Source organism: Nicotiana tomentosiformis, chromosome 10 (genome assembly GCF_000390325.3).
Source record: "Nicotiana tomentosiformis chromosome 10, ASM39032v3, whole genome shotgun sequence".
Taxonomy (NCBI): Eukaryota; Viridiplantae; Streptophyta; class Magnoliopsida; order Solanales; family Solanaceae; genus Nicotiana; species Nicotiana tomentosiformis.
The window spans coordinates 75,506,664-75,523,025 of record NC_090821.1 but is presented as its reverse complement, the minus strand read 5'-3'; the positions used below and the strand labels follow the sequence as shown (position 1 = coordinate 75,523,025).

The 16,362-nt window shown below is 39.2% G+C and overlaps 1 protein-coding gene across 1 annotated transcript; it reads right to left on the bottom strand.

The window, feature by feature from the left end:
* Positions 1 to 2,364: 2,364 nt before the first annotated feature.
* Positions 2,365 to 3,422, bottom strand: LOC138900410 (uncharacterized). The gene is made up of 3 exons (XM_070187151.1): positions 3,008 to 3,422; positions 2,815 to 2,871; positions 2,365 to 2,702 (listed from the first exon to the last, which is right to left on the bottom strand). The coding sequence occupies exons 1-3, from the start codon at positions 3,420 to 3,422 to the stop codon at positions 2,365 to 2,367; spliced, it is 810 nt and encodes a 269-aa protein (XP_070043252.1).
* Positions 3,423 to 16,362: the final 12,940 nt, after the last annotated feature.

Below are 16,362 nucleotides of genomic sequence, written 5' to 3'. Positions count from 1 at the left end.
AGAACTTGTAACTCGTGCCCATGACATGGAATTGAGCATGACCTTCGCTATAAATAAAAGGATGTCCATCTATGAACCTCGTAAAGGGAACGACAAGCAAGAAGTCAGGAAATGGAGCAAGTTCGTACCCAAGTCTGAAAACAAAGAAGTAATGAATGTCAACACATTACCTATGAAGTTCACGATGAAGGTGAGCAAGAAGTAGAGTATGAAATCCCTTTCTTTTCAAGATAAGCCAAGTGGAAAGTTGACTCTAAAAGAAATGCAAGAGAATGAGTACCCATTTATGGATTCTGATGTGCCTGCAATTTTTTAAGAGCTTCACGAGTTAAAGCTCATTGAACTTTCGGAGATGAAGCGACTGAATGAAGCTGGGAAAATGAATGAACCAAATTACTGTAAGTACCATCGATTTGTGACCCACCCTTCGGAGAAGTGCTTTGTCTGCAAGGACAAAGTTAAGGACTTGGCTTGTGAAAAAAAGATCGTGCTTGAAAATAAGAAAGCAAGCGCAAACCAAGTCTCTATTACCTTTGGCTCATTCAGTCCAGATGAATTATGTAGTTTTAAAGAAAGTAAAGATGACGAATTACAGGAGAACAACAAGGTTGAAGGTTCCACAAAAGAAGCCCACAAAAAGAATCAAAAGAACAACCAATAAGGAAAATGATGGTAAAAAGACCAAGGAAACAGAATCCAGTTAGGCGTTTGAAGAAAGCAAAAGTGGAGGTGCACCACCCTCAAAAGTCACGACATTTAGTTTTGCTTGGAAGACTTTGGATACATGAGAATAAAGTGGTTCTATATACCTACCATCAATGTTTGAAATACTACGAGGGTAAAGTCGAGATGAATATAGTTTCTAATGATGAGCCATTCATCAAGGTTGATTCACACTTCGCCGATGCAAAGTTCTACTTGAAGAACCACATTGTGAAGGAGCTAAAAGCCGATGATGCCATGAATGGCAAGAATGACAAATCCACAACTAAGAGAGCTGAGGTGGTTGCCGACAAAACCAAGGCTGTTGATAAGGAGGTATACCCTAACTCAAATAAATCTCATGGAGGGAACACTGTGTCTGATGCAAAGAAAGTAACTCATGTGCTCCGCTATGTACCTAAAAATAAGAAAGAGGAGAGAGAATCAGCCAAACTCCAAACCAATGTGCTAAGGGAGTTAACTCTTCCGATCAAACGAATTGAGGCAATAAAGTCGCCCTCAACACTACTTGCACTGTTTATGGACTAAAGTATTCGCAGAATGTGGCACTCCCTACGAAGCGTACAAATGAAGGCTTTGATCCTAATAATTATAGGCTATTTGCAAAAGCTGGATATAATCCCAATGAGACATCAAAATTAGGGAAGCTCCTATTAGAAGCAGCTACATGGAAACCACGTAAAGGTCTGGGGTACAAGAAACCATCACCAGTTCGCATCTCTATAAGAAGGGCAAGCAATAATTATATAAGTGTAGAAGATGAATCTGCTGCTTTTAATAGACCGTCAGTCTTTGATCGACTTGGAAAACCAAATGTGAGGGTTCTTCGTATACACTAGGGAACGTGATGAAGACGAAGAAAGTGTGGGTTCTTCGTATCATGTTACTGCAAAAGGCGAGCATGGTATTTCATCTCCAATAGAGGATGACAAGAAATTGGAGGACGTTTCACCGTGTTATCACATATCCTCCAATGATAGGGACCCTCAAGAAGATTAAAATGCAAAGGATGCTCCGCCTGAACTTGATGAAGGGGTAAAAACAACAGTGGACGTTTTGAAAGAAGTAAGCATTGGCACTAATGAAGAACCGATGCCCACTTATCTAAGTGCATTTCTAGCAGCCAATGAAAAAAGCACTCATATGGAGTTACTCAAGGAGTTTAAGGATTTATTTTCTTGGAGTTATAAAGAGATGCCTGACTTGGACCCTAAAGTAGCAATCTATCACCTTGCAGTCAAGAATAACGCTCGTCCTGTTAAGAAAGCTCAAAGGCGCTTTAGGCCAGACTTTGTTCCCTTGATTGAAAGTGAAGTTAATAAACTCATTGAAGCTGGCTATATTTGTGAAGTTAAATGTCCAACATGGGTCTTTGGTATTGTCCCTGTAAGGAAGAAGAATGATTCGAGTGTGTGTTGACTTCAGAGACCTTAACAATATGTGTCCCAAAGATGAATTTATGCTTCCTATTCCAGAGATGATGATCGATACTACTACTGGTTTTGAGGCAATGTCTTTCATGGACGGTTCGTCGGGTTATAACCAAATTCACATGGCACCAAAAGATGAAGAGCACACATGCATTTCGCACCCCAAGGGTGTTTATTGCTACAAGGTAGTGCTTATGTGGTCATGCCAATATCATTTGGATTTGGGGACAACTTTCTTTAACAAGTTGCATAGTGTTTTGTTGAATGCCTCAGCTGGACCATTGGCAGTAGCATTGTACATGGAAGAGTTATGATGCTTGAAGCCAAAGAGATGACTAATCTTGTTCATCAACCTATTGTCGAATGGCTTTCCATTATCCGTTATTATATAACGAGTAATGCCAAAGCGATAAATTATGTTTACTCGGATGAAACTTGCAATATTTACCTTCTTTACCTCCTTAAGAGCAACAACTTTAGCCCATTTTGAGAAGTAATTAGTTGAAGCCAAGATGTATAGGTGCCCACCAGAGGACTTTGGTAGTGGTCCTACAACATCCAACCCCCAAGCGTCAAACGGTCAGTCGGGAGGCTAGTGAATAAAATTTGCATGGAATTGGCAAGCCTTGCATCTTCGAGCGTAGTCCAAGAAATATTTTACCATCGTTGGCCAATAATATACCATCCTTTTTATATGGAAGTGGAGCTTTAGTCCAGACTGATGTGATCCACATACACTAGAATGTGCTTCTTGCAAAGCTTGGAGTGCTTTATCTTCCCCTAAGCATCGCAAGAGTACCCCTAAAATGATCTTCTGTATAGAGTATCTTTGTAGTAAAGGAAGCGAGGTTCACAATGACGGATTTCAGTCCTTCTCCTTGGATTTTCTGAAAGTATCCCATAGCTTAAGTAGTCGATAATGGGTTGTCTCCATTCTTCCTTCTCAGCTTTAGAAACCGCGACCAGATGCTCGAGTTCATTTTCTTCACTTTCCCCCTCATTTGGTGGCACTACTACCAATATTTGGCAGATAGTAACTTGCGCTTGATCAGGCAGGGTTAACGATGAAGTTAGGGCAGCTAAAGCATCAAACTTCTTGTTTTCTTTCCTAGGAACATGTTGAATAATCACATCACCAATCCATCCCATCAATTTCTTAGCATAATTATGATACGGGCGTAGTTCAGGTTTCTTGGCCTCGTAACTACCTAAAAGTTTATTGACCACTAAACGGGAGTCACCAAAGACTTGCAATTGCAACTGCTTCATATCGACAGCTATTTCAAGCCCAAGTATTAATGCTTGATACTAAGCAACATTGTTGGAATAGAGTTGTGTCAAAGTGAAGGAGTAGGGCAGAACTTCCCCTTGAGAAGTGATAAATACTACGCCAGCACCAGCTCCTCTGCGATGTGCAGCACCATCAAAGTAGATCTTTTATGGAGGTTGAACTTCAATGTCCATTGCGTCCTCATCAGGTAGTTCGTCAGCAAGCTCCCAATTATTAGGTATAGGTTGATCTGCTAAGAAGTCTACTAACGCTTGTCCTTTTATAGCCTTTTGAGGGATGTACACAATTATAAATTATTGAAACTGGAGGTACCACCTTGCTAGTTGATTACTAAAAATATTTTTTAACATCACAAACTTGATGGGATTTGCTCTAGAAACCAAACGAATGACATGATCTTGAAACTAGTGCTTCAACTTTTGGATTGAGAATACTAGTGCCAAACATAACTTTTCGATTGGCGAATAATTAAGCTCATTTGGTATCATCATCTTGATCAAGTATTAAAGGGAGGTTTCTTTCCCTTCACTATTTTCTTGGTCCAACAGTGCTCCAACATACCTTTCTTGTGCTAAAATATATAGAATCAACAGCTTTCCAGGTATAAGAGCTGCCAAAACTAGAGGCTTCATCAAGTAAGTTTTTATACTTTCAAAGGCATTGCTACAAGTTTGTTCCCACTTGATAGGAATACCTTTCTTCATGAAGCGACTGAATGGTTGGCACCTCCCAGCTAGGTTTGATATGAATCTCCTAAGTTATGCTAGATTTCCTTGCAGACTTTTCAATTCATGAATATCCCGAGGCTCGTGCATTTTCAAAATGGCATCCACTTTGGCTTGATCAATTTCGATCCCTCGATGCCAGACATTGAAACCAAGGAACTTTCCAAAAGTAACTCCAAAGGCACATTTTAATGAATTTATCCTAAGTTGGTACCTCCAGAGCAACTCAAACACCATTCTCAAGTCTTTCTAGTGGTCGCTCTTCTTTCTTGATTTTACCACCAAGTCGTCAATATAGCATTCGACTTTCTTGTGGAGAAGGCCATCAAAAATATTTTGCATAGCCCTTTGGTAAGTAGCACCAGCATTCTTCAAGCCAACTTTGTGGGCATATAAAACTACTCATTGCACGCCAACACAAGCAACCCCTTATTCACTCGTCTGTGGAGTCGAAGCCGTCTTGCCACTCGAGCGTCAAATACCTTCATTACGATTAGCTATTCAATAAAGGATCATTGTTGAAGAAAATGCTCGACTTCAATTAGCAGAGTTGGAGGCTCTTGATGAGAAAAGGTTGGAAACTCAACAGAGTCTTAAATGTTATCAAGCTCGATTGTCTCGCGCCTTCAATAAAAGAGTTCGTTTGAGATACTTTCAAGTAGGAGATCAAGTCCTTGCCATACGAAGGCCCATAATTACTTCACATAAACTTGTAAGGAAGTTCACTTCAAAATGGGATGGGCCATATGTTGTACATGAAGCTTACTCAAGTGGGGCTTACAAACCGGTTGATGCAGATGGCATGAGAATCGGCCCTATATATGGCAAGTTTTTGAAGAATTATTATCCTTGAAGTTGTAACGCTCCTTGACGTACGAGTCTAAACTGCATGTTCCTATACTCGTGGCCCGCAAGAGTATAAACTATGTATGGCCCCGAAAACAAAAAGTTCGCTAGGTTAAAAACCTCGAAAGAGGCAGCCTAGGTAAAAGTTAGGACATACAAATAAAAAATAAAAAATAAAAAACTCACCCATTCCGAACTACGGTATGACTTGATCATCTTCACCGAGGTACGTAGGCAGCTTAGAGTTTTATTCTAAGTTCAGTCGCATAAGTTCAAAAGATACATAGTGCCCCAATCATTGTTCGAATGAAGTATGATGGAATGTAATCCATTCAACCAACACTTGAAAATCGAGTTGAGATACTATTATTCTATTGAACTTTGGATCCTATTTGATTTAAAAGGGTAAAGTCTCTGTGGTAAATTGGTATGTTCAATGGAATGATTTTAGTATTTTAGGAGGCTACTAAATATTTGAATTGAATCCTAGAGATTCACTATGTCTTCATGTTCACCAAATCTTCAAGTTCGTCGGTTTTCAAGTTGAAGTCTTCAAGTTCGCTGCTCTTCTTGTTGAAATATTTAAGCCTTTCAAGTCTCCAAGTTGAAGTCTTCAAGTCCGTCGGTCTTCAAGTTGAAATCTTCAAGTTCGTCGTTCTTCAAGTTGAAATATTTAAGCCCTCCAAGTCTCCAAATCCGTCGGTCTTCAAGTTGAAGTCTTCAAATTCGCCGGTCTTTAAGCTGAATTATTTAAGCCCTCCAAATCTTCAAGTTGAAGTCTTCAAGTCTGCAAATTTTTCAAGTTAAAGTTTAAAATTCCACCACCCTTCAGGTTGAAGCGACAAAGTCCGCCAAATCTTCAAAGTTCGCCAAGTGTTTAAGTCGATGCCGTCAAGTCCACCAAGTCTTTGAGTTGAAACTTTCTAATTTTCCAATCTTAACGTGGACGTTTAAGTCTCTTTGCACCTTAATTTGGCCTCTTCGTAAGTTTGTCCTTAAAAGGAACGATAACTTTCCAATCTTAAGGTGGACATTTAAGTCCCTTTACACCTTAAGTTGGCCTATTCATGGGTTTGTCCTTAAAAGAAACTATAAGTTTCCAATCTTAAGGTGGACGTTTAAGTCCCTTTGCACCTTAAGTTGGCCTCTTTATGGATTTGTCCTTCATGTCAACGCTTTCGAGTCCACAAAACTAGACTCAAAGATTTACCCAAGTTCAAGTGGGAATCAGAAACTAATATACGACAAAGTTCAAGTTAACTAAAGCTCACGATTTCCAATTTCCTAGTTCTACGGGAACATGTAGATAAGACGTTTGTATTCTACATGGGTTTCTCCTGTTATTTTTTCCTATAAGGTACTAATGTTAGAAAAAGTTCCAAATCAAATAAAGGAGCTTGGCCTACATGCTTACACTAGTCCACATGGTTAATATGTATTATGAAATGCAAACACATTACTTGAATAAGTTTCAGGGAGTATTCTTACTAAAATAAATATTTTGCAAATACATCAAGCCTCGCCTTTTGGAGTTGGATACACTTAAACCCGTTAATTTTTAAAGTAGGGGCATTTGTAGGCATATAAAATTTATTTAATAAAATATTTTGGATTAATATATATATATATTCCAAATAAATCTCATAGGCCAACATAATTAGATTAACTATATTAGTCCAATATATATGGGTTAAATAAATGAGTCTAAATCTATTGGGCTAACCCATTTAATTGGACTACAAGTGATGAACCCACTTCATTAAGCCCAAGATGTCATCTTCCTAGAGGCTCAATTTGGTGCCACATGTCAAATGACGTGGCACGCCAAGTCAAACGGAAGAGCCAATAGGATCATGCCACGTGTCAAAATGACAAGACATTCCTAGGCAAATTAAAAGGCCAATGAAGTCGCGCCACGTGTGCAAGTGACATGTTATGACCAATCAAATACGGTCTTGTCACAGTTCAATTTGATTGGTCGGAAAGAGTTTGTTCTTATCATAACTCTTCCCTCCCGCAACTATAAATAGTGGTCTTCATAACTCAGAAAAGATATCAGAAGTTATAACAAGAAGCAAGAGAGAGATCGTGGATCAAATGCCGCAAGTTTCTCTACAAGTTTCAAGCTTCAAGCAATCAAGTTCAAGTTCAAAAAATCAAGTTCAAGCTCAAGAACGAAGAACAAATCAAGAAATAAATATTTAAATCATCACGTGCCATTATTAATGCATAACGCACGTTCATAAATACTAGTTTTATAAATAAAAGTAGGGTTAATGCGATACAAAGAGAGATATTTGTAAAAAAAATATCGTTAATTGATTAATTTTGAATAAAACAACTTGAGCGATAATTATAAGTCTAAATTGTACTAAAATATCAGATTAAATACTCTTACATCATTAATGATATTAGAAGCTTAAGTAAACAATTTGAAAGAAAGGAGGGACAAAAATTGGATGTCTACACTCATCACTAGTAATCTTAAAATTTTACCACTAAACAAAATATAAAAAAGGGAAACTTACACAAATGCCCCAAAGTCTCAATTTACCAACCTCTAACCATTAGTCATAGACTTACCAAAACTAGTCAAACACATATAAAAATTGAAAAACCAATTAAATAAAGTTCTTTCTCTCAAAGAATCACATGCAAAAATCTCCTTCCATATTTTTAAGCATGATTAACAATATTATATGCAAGCCGGGAAGAAAATTTCATGGATGAGGTAGTAAATAAGGTGATAAAATAAAAAAAATATAATATTCCAAAAATTTAAGCAAAAAGGAACTTTTTCAATGGGTATAGTTGCAGTTCATTGAAAACATATAGATAAGTCAATATACAAGATTTGAGGAAGATTGGAGGTGATTTGGACTGGTTTTGTATCACAATTCGTAATTAAATCGAGTTCAAAAAATTCTTCTGCGACACATGTATCAAACATGCATCACGCATGTATCTCACACACAGGTATACATGTGATACACAATTGATACAAATATGATACACAAATAATACACAGTGTGATACACATAACATTTTTTTTTCATGTTCAGTTTTTAATTCAAATTTTCAATTCAAACCACCTCAAAACTTTACCAAATCATCCTGAAACTGAGATTCAAGCTTCTTAAGATTTACCTAATCTATTCTAATAATACCCACTCAAAAGAAAGCAAAAATTTGACCTTTGTTTTGCTACATATAGCTAATTGGCTAATATTAGAAATATTTTATGAATTGACCAATTTTTGTAATGTGCTACTTAGAAATGGACATAGCTGGTAGTTTTCCTATAAAAAAATAAGCCCTACATTTTGAATGGTTTATCGACCATTAGCCCCTGGCCCGCTTAACTTACCATATCGGGTCGGGGTCCATTAAGGGTTTCTTATTTTTTGTTTGGGAATCTTAGAGAAATATCCCTAATAAGTCCTAACTTACCAACTTCTAGCCATTAATCATAGACTTACCAAAACTAGCCAAGCACATATAACAATTGAAAACCCAAATGAATAAAGTTCTTTCTCTCCAAGAATCACACGCAAAGATCTCCTTCCATATTTTTAAGCGTGATCAGCAATATTAGATGCAAGATAGAAAGAAAATTTTATGGATGAGGTAGCAAATAAGGTGATGAAATACAAAAAATATATATACACAAGATTCTAAAAATCTAAGTAAAAAGGACCTTTTCAATGGGTATGGTTGAAATTCATTGAAAACATATAGATGAATCAATATACAAAATTTGAGGAAGATTGGAAGTGATTTTGGAATAATTTTTATCAAAATTCATAGTTAAAATCGAGTTCAAAAAATTCTTTTGCGACACATGTATCACGCATGTATTACACATGCACGTATACATGAATATACATGTGATACACATATGATACATATATGATACACAAATGCACATATCATATTTTTCCATGTTCGTCTTCTACATCAATTTTCAATTCAAATCACCTCAAAACTCTACCAAATCATTCCAAAACTTAGATTCAAACTCTTTAAGATGTACCCAATCTATTCTAATAACACCCACTCAAAAGAAAGCAAAAATTTGATATTTGTTTGCTACAAATAGCTAATTGGCTAATATTGATAACATTTGGCTAATATTAGTAATATTTTATGGATTGACCAATTTTATAATAAGCTACTTATAAATGAACATAGCTGGTAGTTTCCCTTTTTATTTTGTTGTATTTAGTTTAAAGTCTATCATAGGTAAATTATAGATTAGAAATAAGCATTTAGCAAAAACCCAATACAAGAATTGCATAATCTTTTTTTTCATACTTTATGATTTTTTACATTTCAAATTAGAAAAAATAAAATTTAAAAATTGAGTAATTGAAAAAACAAATACATACGACTAATTCTTATGCAACAAAAGCATCAACAAATTTATTAAGCTTTAAATTCAAAATATTTCAAAAACTTTAGCAGAAGTATGTACATATCTTCAACATCAAAAGGAAGGTGCGGAGGTCAAGTATGATGGTTGGGGCGCTTGGGGAGGGATTTTGTCATGGCCCGGAATTTCCACCCTCGGTATCGTGATGACGCCTAACATTTTACTTACTAGGCAAGCCAACGTTAGAAATAGTTTTTAGGCATTTTTAACAATTCAAATTAAATAATAACCAAGAAACTGAATAAACTGAAATAGAGTGAGTAAACTAAAATAACAGTGATATCGAGATACAATCCCAGAACTGGTGTCACAAGTACACGAGCGACTAGAGTACTACAAATAATAGTTCGAATGAAAGCATAATTGTCTGAAACGAAATACACAGCTAGAATAATGTAGAAGGGGACTTTAGGGTTGCGCATGCCATTGAGTTGTACCTCAAGTCTCCGTCAAGCAATCAATCCGAGCAATATGCTGACCGCCGCTGGGACCGAATCCAAAATGTGCACAATAAGTGAATAGTGCAGTATGAGTACAACCGACCCCATGTACTTTGTAAGTGCCGAGCCTAACCTCGACGAAGTAGTGACGAGGCTAAGTTGGGTAACTTACAATAACCTGTATGCAGTATAATAATAATAACAATAGAAAAAGAAAACAGGAAATGAGGACAAAGCAGTTAACTAATGAAGATAAACTCAATCCTCAGAATCAGTGAATCCAGAAATATCAGTCCAATCTCATATGAAAATACTGAGAGCTAAAACAATGTAACAATGAATACAACACACACACAATCCGTTGCGGCGCGCAAACTGATCCCACCGTACAAACACAATTCTCCCTTATTTCACCATATCAATATCAAGAATAACATGTAAAATTCGTTGCGACGCGCAACCTGATCCCACCATATAATCAGAATCAATATCATAATCTTTCCTTATTTCACCACATCAAAATCACATATAAAATCCGTTGCAGCGTGCAACCCAATCCCACCATATCAATATCAAATCCTCCTTTATTCCACCATATCACAACCATTGTAGAGTGCAACCCGATCCATAAACAAAATCAATAAATGTAATCAATTCATCAACTCAATTCACAAGAATATCTACGATTAAAGAATATGAAAACAAAGCAATAAAGGAAACTCGTACCAAATCAAGGAATGCTACAATTAATACAAAGCAATAAGACAAACCAAATATATGACAGTTAAAGTGTACAAGTGAGACAATTAAGGCAGTATCAATTAATCATGGAAGAAACAAGCATTTCAATACAACAGTTAAGACATGCAATAAGATAATTAATGAAACACGGGAAAGCATGGAAACAATTATTTTGACAGCGTATATACACTCGTCACCTCACATATACGCCGTTACACAAGTAATTCACATAACATATAGTTCATAGGTTCCTAATTCCCTCAAATCAAAGTTAGACCTAATACTTACCTCGCTCTGCAATCAAATCAAAGCTCAACTGTGTCCTTTCATCTAAAATTCGTCTCCAAACCAATCGAATCTAACCAAAATCGACTTAATATCAACAAACAATGCTAGGAAAATTAATTACAATGCATAAAGTTAAGATCTTTATACTTTTCCCAAATATTCAACAAAAGTCAACCCCAGGCCCGTCTGGTCAAAACCCGAGATTCAGAGCAAAACCCAATTACACATTCACCCCCAAGTCCGATTAGGTGATTATTTTCGAAATTCGACCTCAATTTGAGGTCTAAATCTCACTTTTACAAAAATCCTAAATTCTACCAAAATCCCTAATTTTCTACCATGAAATAGTATAGATTAAGGTTAGAAATAAATAGGTGTTGATGGAATGGAAGAAAACGAGCTAAAGTATACTAACCTACGAAGTGGAGATGAAATCTCTCTTCAAAATCACCTCTAGACCGAGCTCTAATGTGTAGATAGTGAAAAATGAAGAAAATCCCGATTTTTAGAAGTTTAAAAGACTAGGAGTCAGGTGTTCATCGCGTTCGCGAGACATCTGACTCGATCGCGAAGCAGTAGCGGCCAAAGGCCTTCACGTTCGTGATGGTCTGTCCCCACTGGTCATCGCGTTCGCGAGATTGGGCTCGCGTTCGCGTAGAACAAACCACCCTGCTCCCCTTCCAGATCCCTTACTCATCGCGTTCACGTAATGCTGGTCGCGCTCGCGAAGGGAGATCCCACCATTGCTTCGCGTTCGGTTTCGCGTCCACAGCCTCGCGTACATATAGAGGAATATCCAGCCTAGTCCAGATTACTCTTCGCGATCCCGAGCAACTCACCCGAAACCCTCGGGCTCCAAACCAAACATACACACAAGTGTAATAAAATCATACAAACTAACTCGCATGATCAAAATACCAAAATAACACCTAGAACTACGAATTGGAAATCAAACTGAATGATATTTTCAAAAAAACTCAAGAACATGCAATTTTACAATCGGACGTCCGAATAACGTCTAATCAACTCTGTTTTGCACCAAAATTTACATGAAAGTCATAAATAGTGAAATGAACCTATTCCAAGTTCCGGAACTGAAATCCAAACCCGATAGCAATAAAGTGTAACGACCCGGCCGGTAGTTTTGAGAGTTATAGCGTTGTTTTCCCCATTTCTGCTTCTTTTTGTGCTTTTCAGCTATATTATGATATATCGGGTTAGTTGGTTCAAGCCCAGAGTGGTTTTGGAGTGAATTGAGACACTTAGTCTATTTATTAGAAGCATAAGTTGGAAAAGTCAATAGGATATTGACTTATGTGTAAACAATCTCAGATTTGAATTTTTATGGCTCCGTTAGATGATTTTGGACTTAGGAGCATGTTCAGAATGTGATTTGGAGGTCCGTAGTGGAATTAGGCTTGAATTGGCAAAAGTTAGAATTTTGGCGATTTTGGCCGGCAGTGGAAATTTTGATATCAGGGTCGGATTGGATTTCCGAAAGTTGGAGTAGGTTTGTGGTGTCATTTCAGACTTGTGTGCAAAATTTGAGGTTATTCGGACGTGGTTTGGTAGGTTTCTGCGTCGTTTATGGAATTCGGAAAATTTTAAGTTCATTTGGCTTGAATCCATGTGTAATTCGTGTTTTTGGTGTTGTTGAAGATGATTTGAAGGTTCGACTAAGTTCGAATGAGGTTATGGGACGCGTTGGTATGTTTGGTTGAGGCCCCGAGGGCCTCAGATGAGTTTCGAGTGGTTAACGGATCATTCTTGGCCTTGGTGAGATTGCGGATATCTGCCGTTGCATTCTTCTGGTTTCCTCTTTCGCGATCGCGAGTGGGCTCTCGCATTCGCGAAGAGTGTTTTCTGAGTGGTGAATTTTTATTCTACGCGAAGGTGTGGACTGCGTGTGCATTGCAAACACGGGAGAAGGGTCGCGTTCGCGAAGAGGAGTGAGGTAGTTGGGGACCCCGGGTCCTTGTTCTAAAGTTCGCGAGGTGGTGGTCGCGTTCGCGAAGGTCTAAGCTTGTAAAGCATCGGGTTCGCAAGGCATGTTTCGCGTTCGCGAAGAGTAAAATGGTGAAGCAGTCAAGTTGGTATACGCGAATGCGAGAGGACGGTCGCGTTCGCGAAAGGTAAAATCTGGGTAGACAGTGTTAAATTCAAATCGAGGGTTTGAGCTCATTTTCCATATTTTGAGCTAGAGATCACGGATTTGGGCGATTCTTGAAGGGATTTTCTCGGAATTGATTGAGGTAAGTGTTTCTCACTTGGTATTTGGTTAAATTACATGATTATATCTTGATTTTTATCATCTAAATTGTGATTTGGGGTGAAAAATTGGGAGGGAAAAAAGTGGAAGAGTTCTTGAGATGGAATTTTGAGGTTTTGAAGGGGATTTTGTTGTCAGATTTGAGTAAATTTGGTATGACTAGACTTGTGAGTGAATGGGCTTTAGGGTTTTATGATTTTTGTCGGATTTCGAGACGTGGGACTGGGGACCGGGTTTGAGCCAATTTCGGATTTTGGCTATAATTTGGTATTTTTCTTGTGGAATTGATTCCTTTAGCCTATATTGATCGTATTGTATTGCTTGTGGCTAGATTCGGAACGTTTGGAAGCCGATTTGAGAGGCAAGAGCATTCCAGAGTAGGAGTTCTACACTATTGAGGTAAGTAGCAGTTTTAAATCTGGTCTTGAGGGTATGAAACCCGGAGTTTGGTATAATGTGACTGTTTGGAGGTGGCACCCATGCTAGGTGATGAGCATGTGGGTGTACGCCATGAGGGATTGAGACTTTCATATTAGAAATCATGTTTAGGCTATATTCCTGCTCATGGTAGTTATATTCAGTCATAGTGATTTTTGTACATGTTTACTTCAGTCTCTGCTATTTTCCCTGATGATATACTGTAACACTTTGATTTGGGATGTTTTCCCTTTCTTTATTGAGAGTTATGAGACTAGAGAGGTTCATGACTGAGTGAGGCCGAGGGCCTGTTTGTGAGGTATTATACCTTAGCACGTGAGTTGTCCCTGCGGATTTTGATATGATATGGTGGCACGTGAGTTGTCCGTGCGGACCTTGATATGATATTATAGAACATGAGTTGTCTGTGTAGCACGTGAATTGTCCGTGCGGATTATAGCGCTTGGGTTGTAGGAGCCCCTCATGAGTCTGAACACCCCAGTGAGCACAGGTACCTATTGAGCGTGTGCATTGAGGGCTGAGAGTTGAGTGTCGAGTTATTTAGGGTTTGAGTGACAGTGTCTGTGATGTTTCATCTATTTCACTTTGTTGATGCATTTAGCTGAAAATTGTTTGGATGGAATTGGTAATTATGCAACTGATCTTTTGCTCATGTTTACTCTTAACTGTGAAAATTATCAACTGAATTATTTTGTATAGCTCGTCACTACTTCTCAATTCCTTATTAATTTCTATTACTTGCTGAGTTGGTTGTACTTATGTTATACCCTGCACTACATGTGCAAATCCAGGTGTGTCTGAGCACAAAGATTGTTGAGTCCAGGCCTGGTTGAGTTTCAGAGACTGCAAGGTAGCTGCCAGCATTTGCAGGACCTTGTTACTCCTTCCATATTTCTTTCCATTTTGTACTGATATTTAGACATTAACTGTAATAGTTTTAAATACTTAGATGTTCATGACTTGGTGACACCCCGATATTTGGGGATCGTTTTCCGCACTTTGTTCCAAATTTCAGTTTAACTTTGATTTTATGAAAATTTCCTGATATGGAAAGCCTTACTTTACTTTTATATTTAGTTTGGAAGTATTTTTGGGAAGGTCGGCTTGCCTAGTACCACCGATAGGCGCCGTCATGACAAGTTAGGTTTTGGGGTCGTGACAAGTTGGTATCAGAGCCTAGGTTACATAGGTCTCACGAGTTATGAGTGGGTTAGTAGAGACTTGCGGATCGGTACGGAGACGTCTGTACTTATCTTCGAGAGGCTGCAAAACCCTGAGGAAAATTTCATATTCTTGGATTCTTGTCGTGCGAATCTGTCTATTCTGGTAACTAAACACCTATTGTTTCATTCTCTCACAGATGGTGAGGACTCATGCTACCGGTCAGGAGGGCCAGTCACCAGTACCACCAGCTAGGGCCGCGAGAGGCCGAGGTTGCGGTAGAGGCCGTGGTAGGGGCAGAGGTGCAGCCCGCACAACATCTGGGGCAGTACTTGCAGACCCACCAGTTTCCCCAGATCAGGATTAGATTCCAGTTGTTGATGCACCATCTCAAGTACCACCTGTGCCTGTTGTGATTCCAGGCCTTCAGGAGGCTTTAGCTCAGATTCTGACAGCGTGTACTGACCTTGCTTAGGCGGTCACTATCTCGACAGCCGCAACCACTTCTCAGGCCGGGGGAAGCACTCAGACTCCCGCCGCTCGCACACCCGAGAAGGTTGTTCAGGGACTCCAGACACCAGGGGCACCACCAGCCCAGCCGGTTGCAGCTGCTTAGGACTATGTGGTTCATGCTATCCCCGAGGATGATCACCGTAGGTTGGAGAGGTTTGGGAGACTCCAGCCTCCACCTTTCAGTGGCATAGAGAGAGGATGCCCAAGACTTCTTGGACATGTGTTAAAGGATACTTCGTACAACTGGTATTCTGGAGACTTGTGGGGTCTCATTCATTACTTTTCAATTTTCTGGGGCTGCACTCAGATGGTGGGAGACTTACGAGAGGCATAGGCCTATTGGCGTAGCACCCCTTACTTGGAAGCAGTTCTCCGTGGTCTTTCTAGAGAAGTTCGTGCCTCAATCCCGTAGAAAGGAGCTGTGCAGACAGTTTGAGAAGCTTCGCCAGGGTGATATGTCTGTGACGCAATATGAGATGCGATTCTCGGAGTTGGCCAGTCATGCTATCTAGTTGATTCCCACAGACAGTGAGAGGATCATGAGGTTTATAGATGGTCTCACTTTTCAGCTACTGTTGCTTATGACCAGAGAGAGGGTGTCTGGTGCTACCTTTGATGAGGTTGTCGACATTGCTCGGCAGATTGAGATGGTTCGCGGTGAGAGGGAGGCCAAGATGCCTCGTGGTCAGGGTGGATTCAGTGGTGCTCCTTCTGGGGGTCAGTTCCAGCACGATAGAGGTCATCATTTGAGACAAGCTCAGACAACTCGGCCATTTCACCATGGTGCATCATCTGCCATGGTTCTCACAGTCATTAGCAGGGCCAATCATCATTCAGTGCACTACCAGAGCAGAGTTCTCATTATGCCCCGTCCGCTCAGATATCCCCGGGTAGCTCTTTTGGGCATCAAAAGCAGCATTTTCGTCAGAGGAGGGGTTGTTTCGAGTGCGGAGATTTTGGTCACATTATGAGAGATTGCCCTAGGCTATTGGGTAGGACTCCACAGTGGAGTCCGATGGCACCAGCACCAGTTCCTCCACCACCCACCCACCCAGCCAGGGGTGG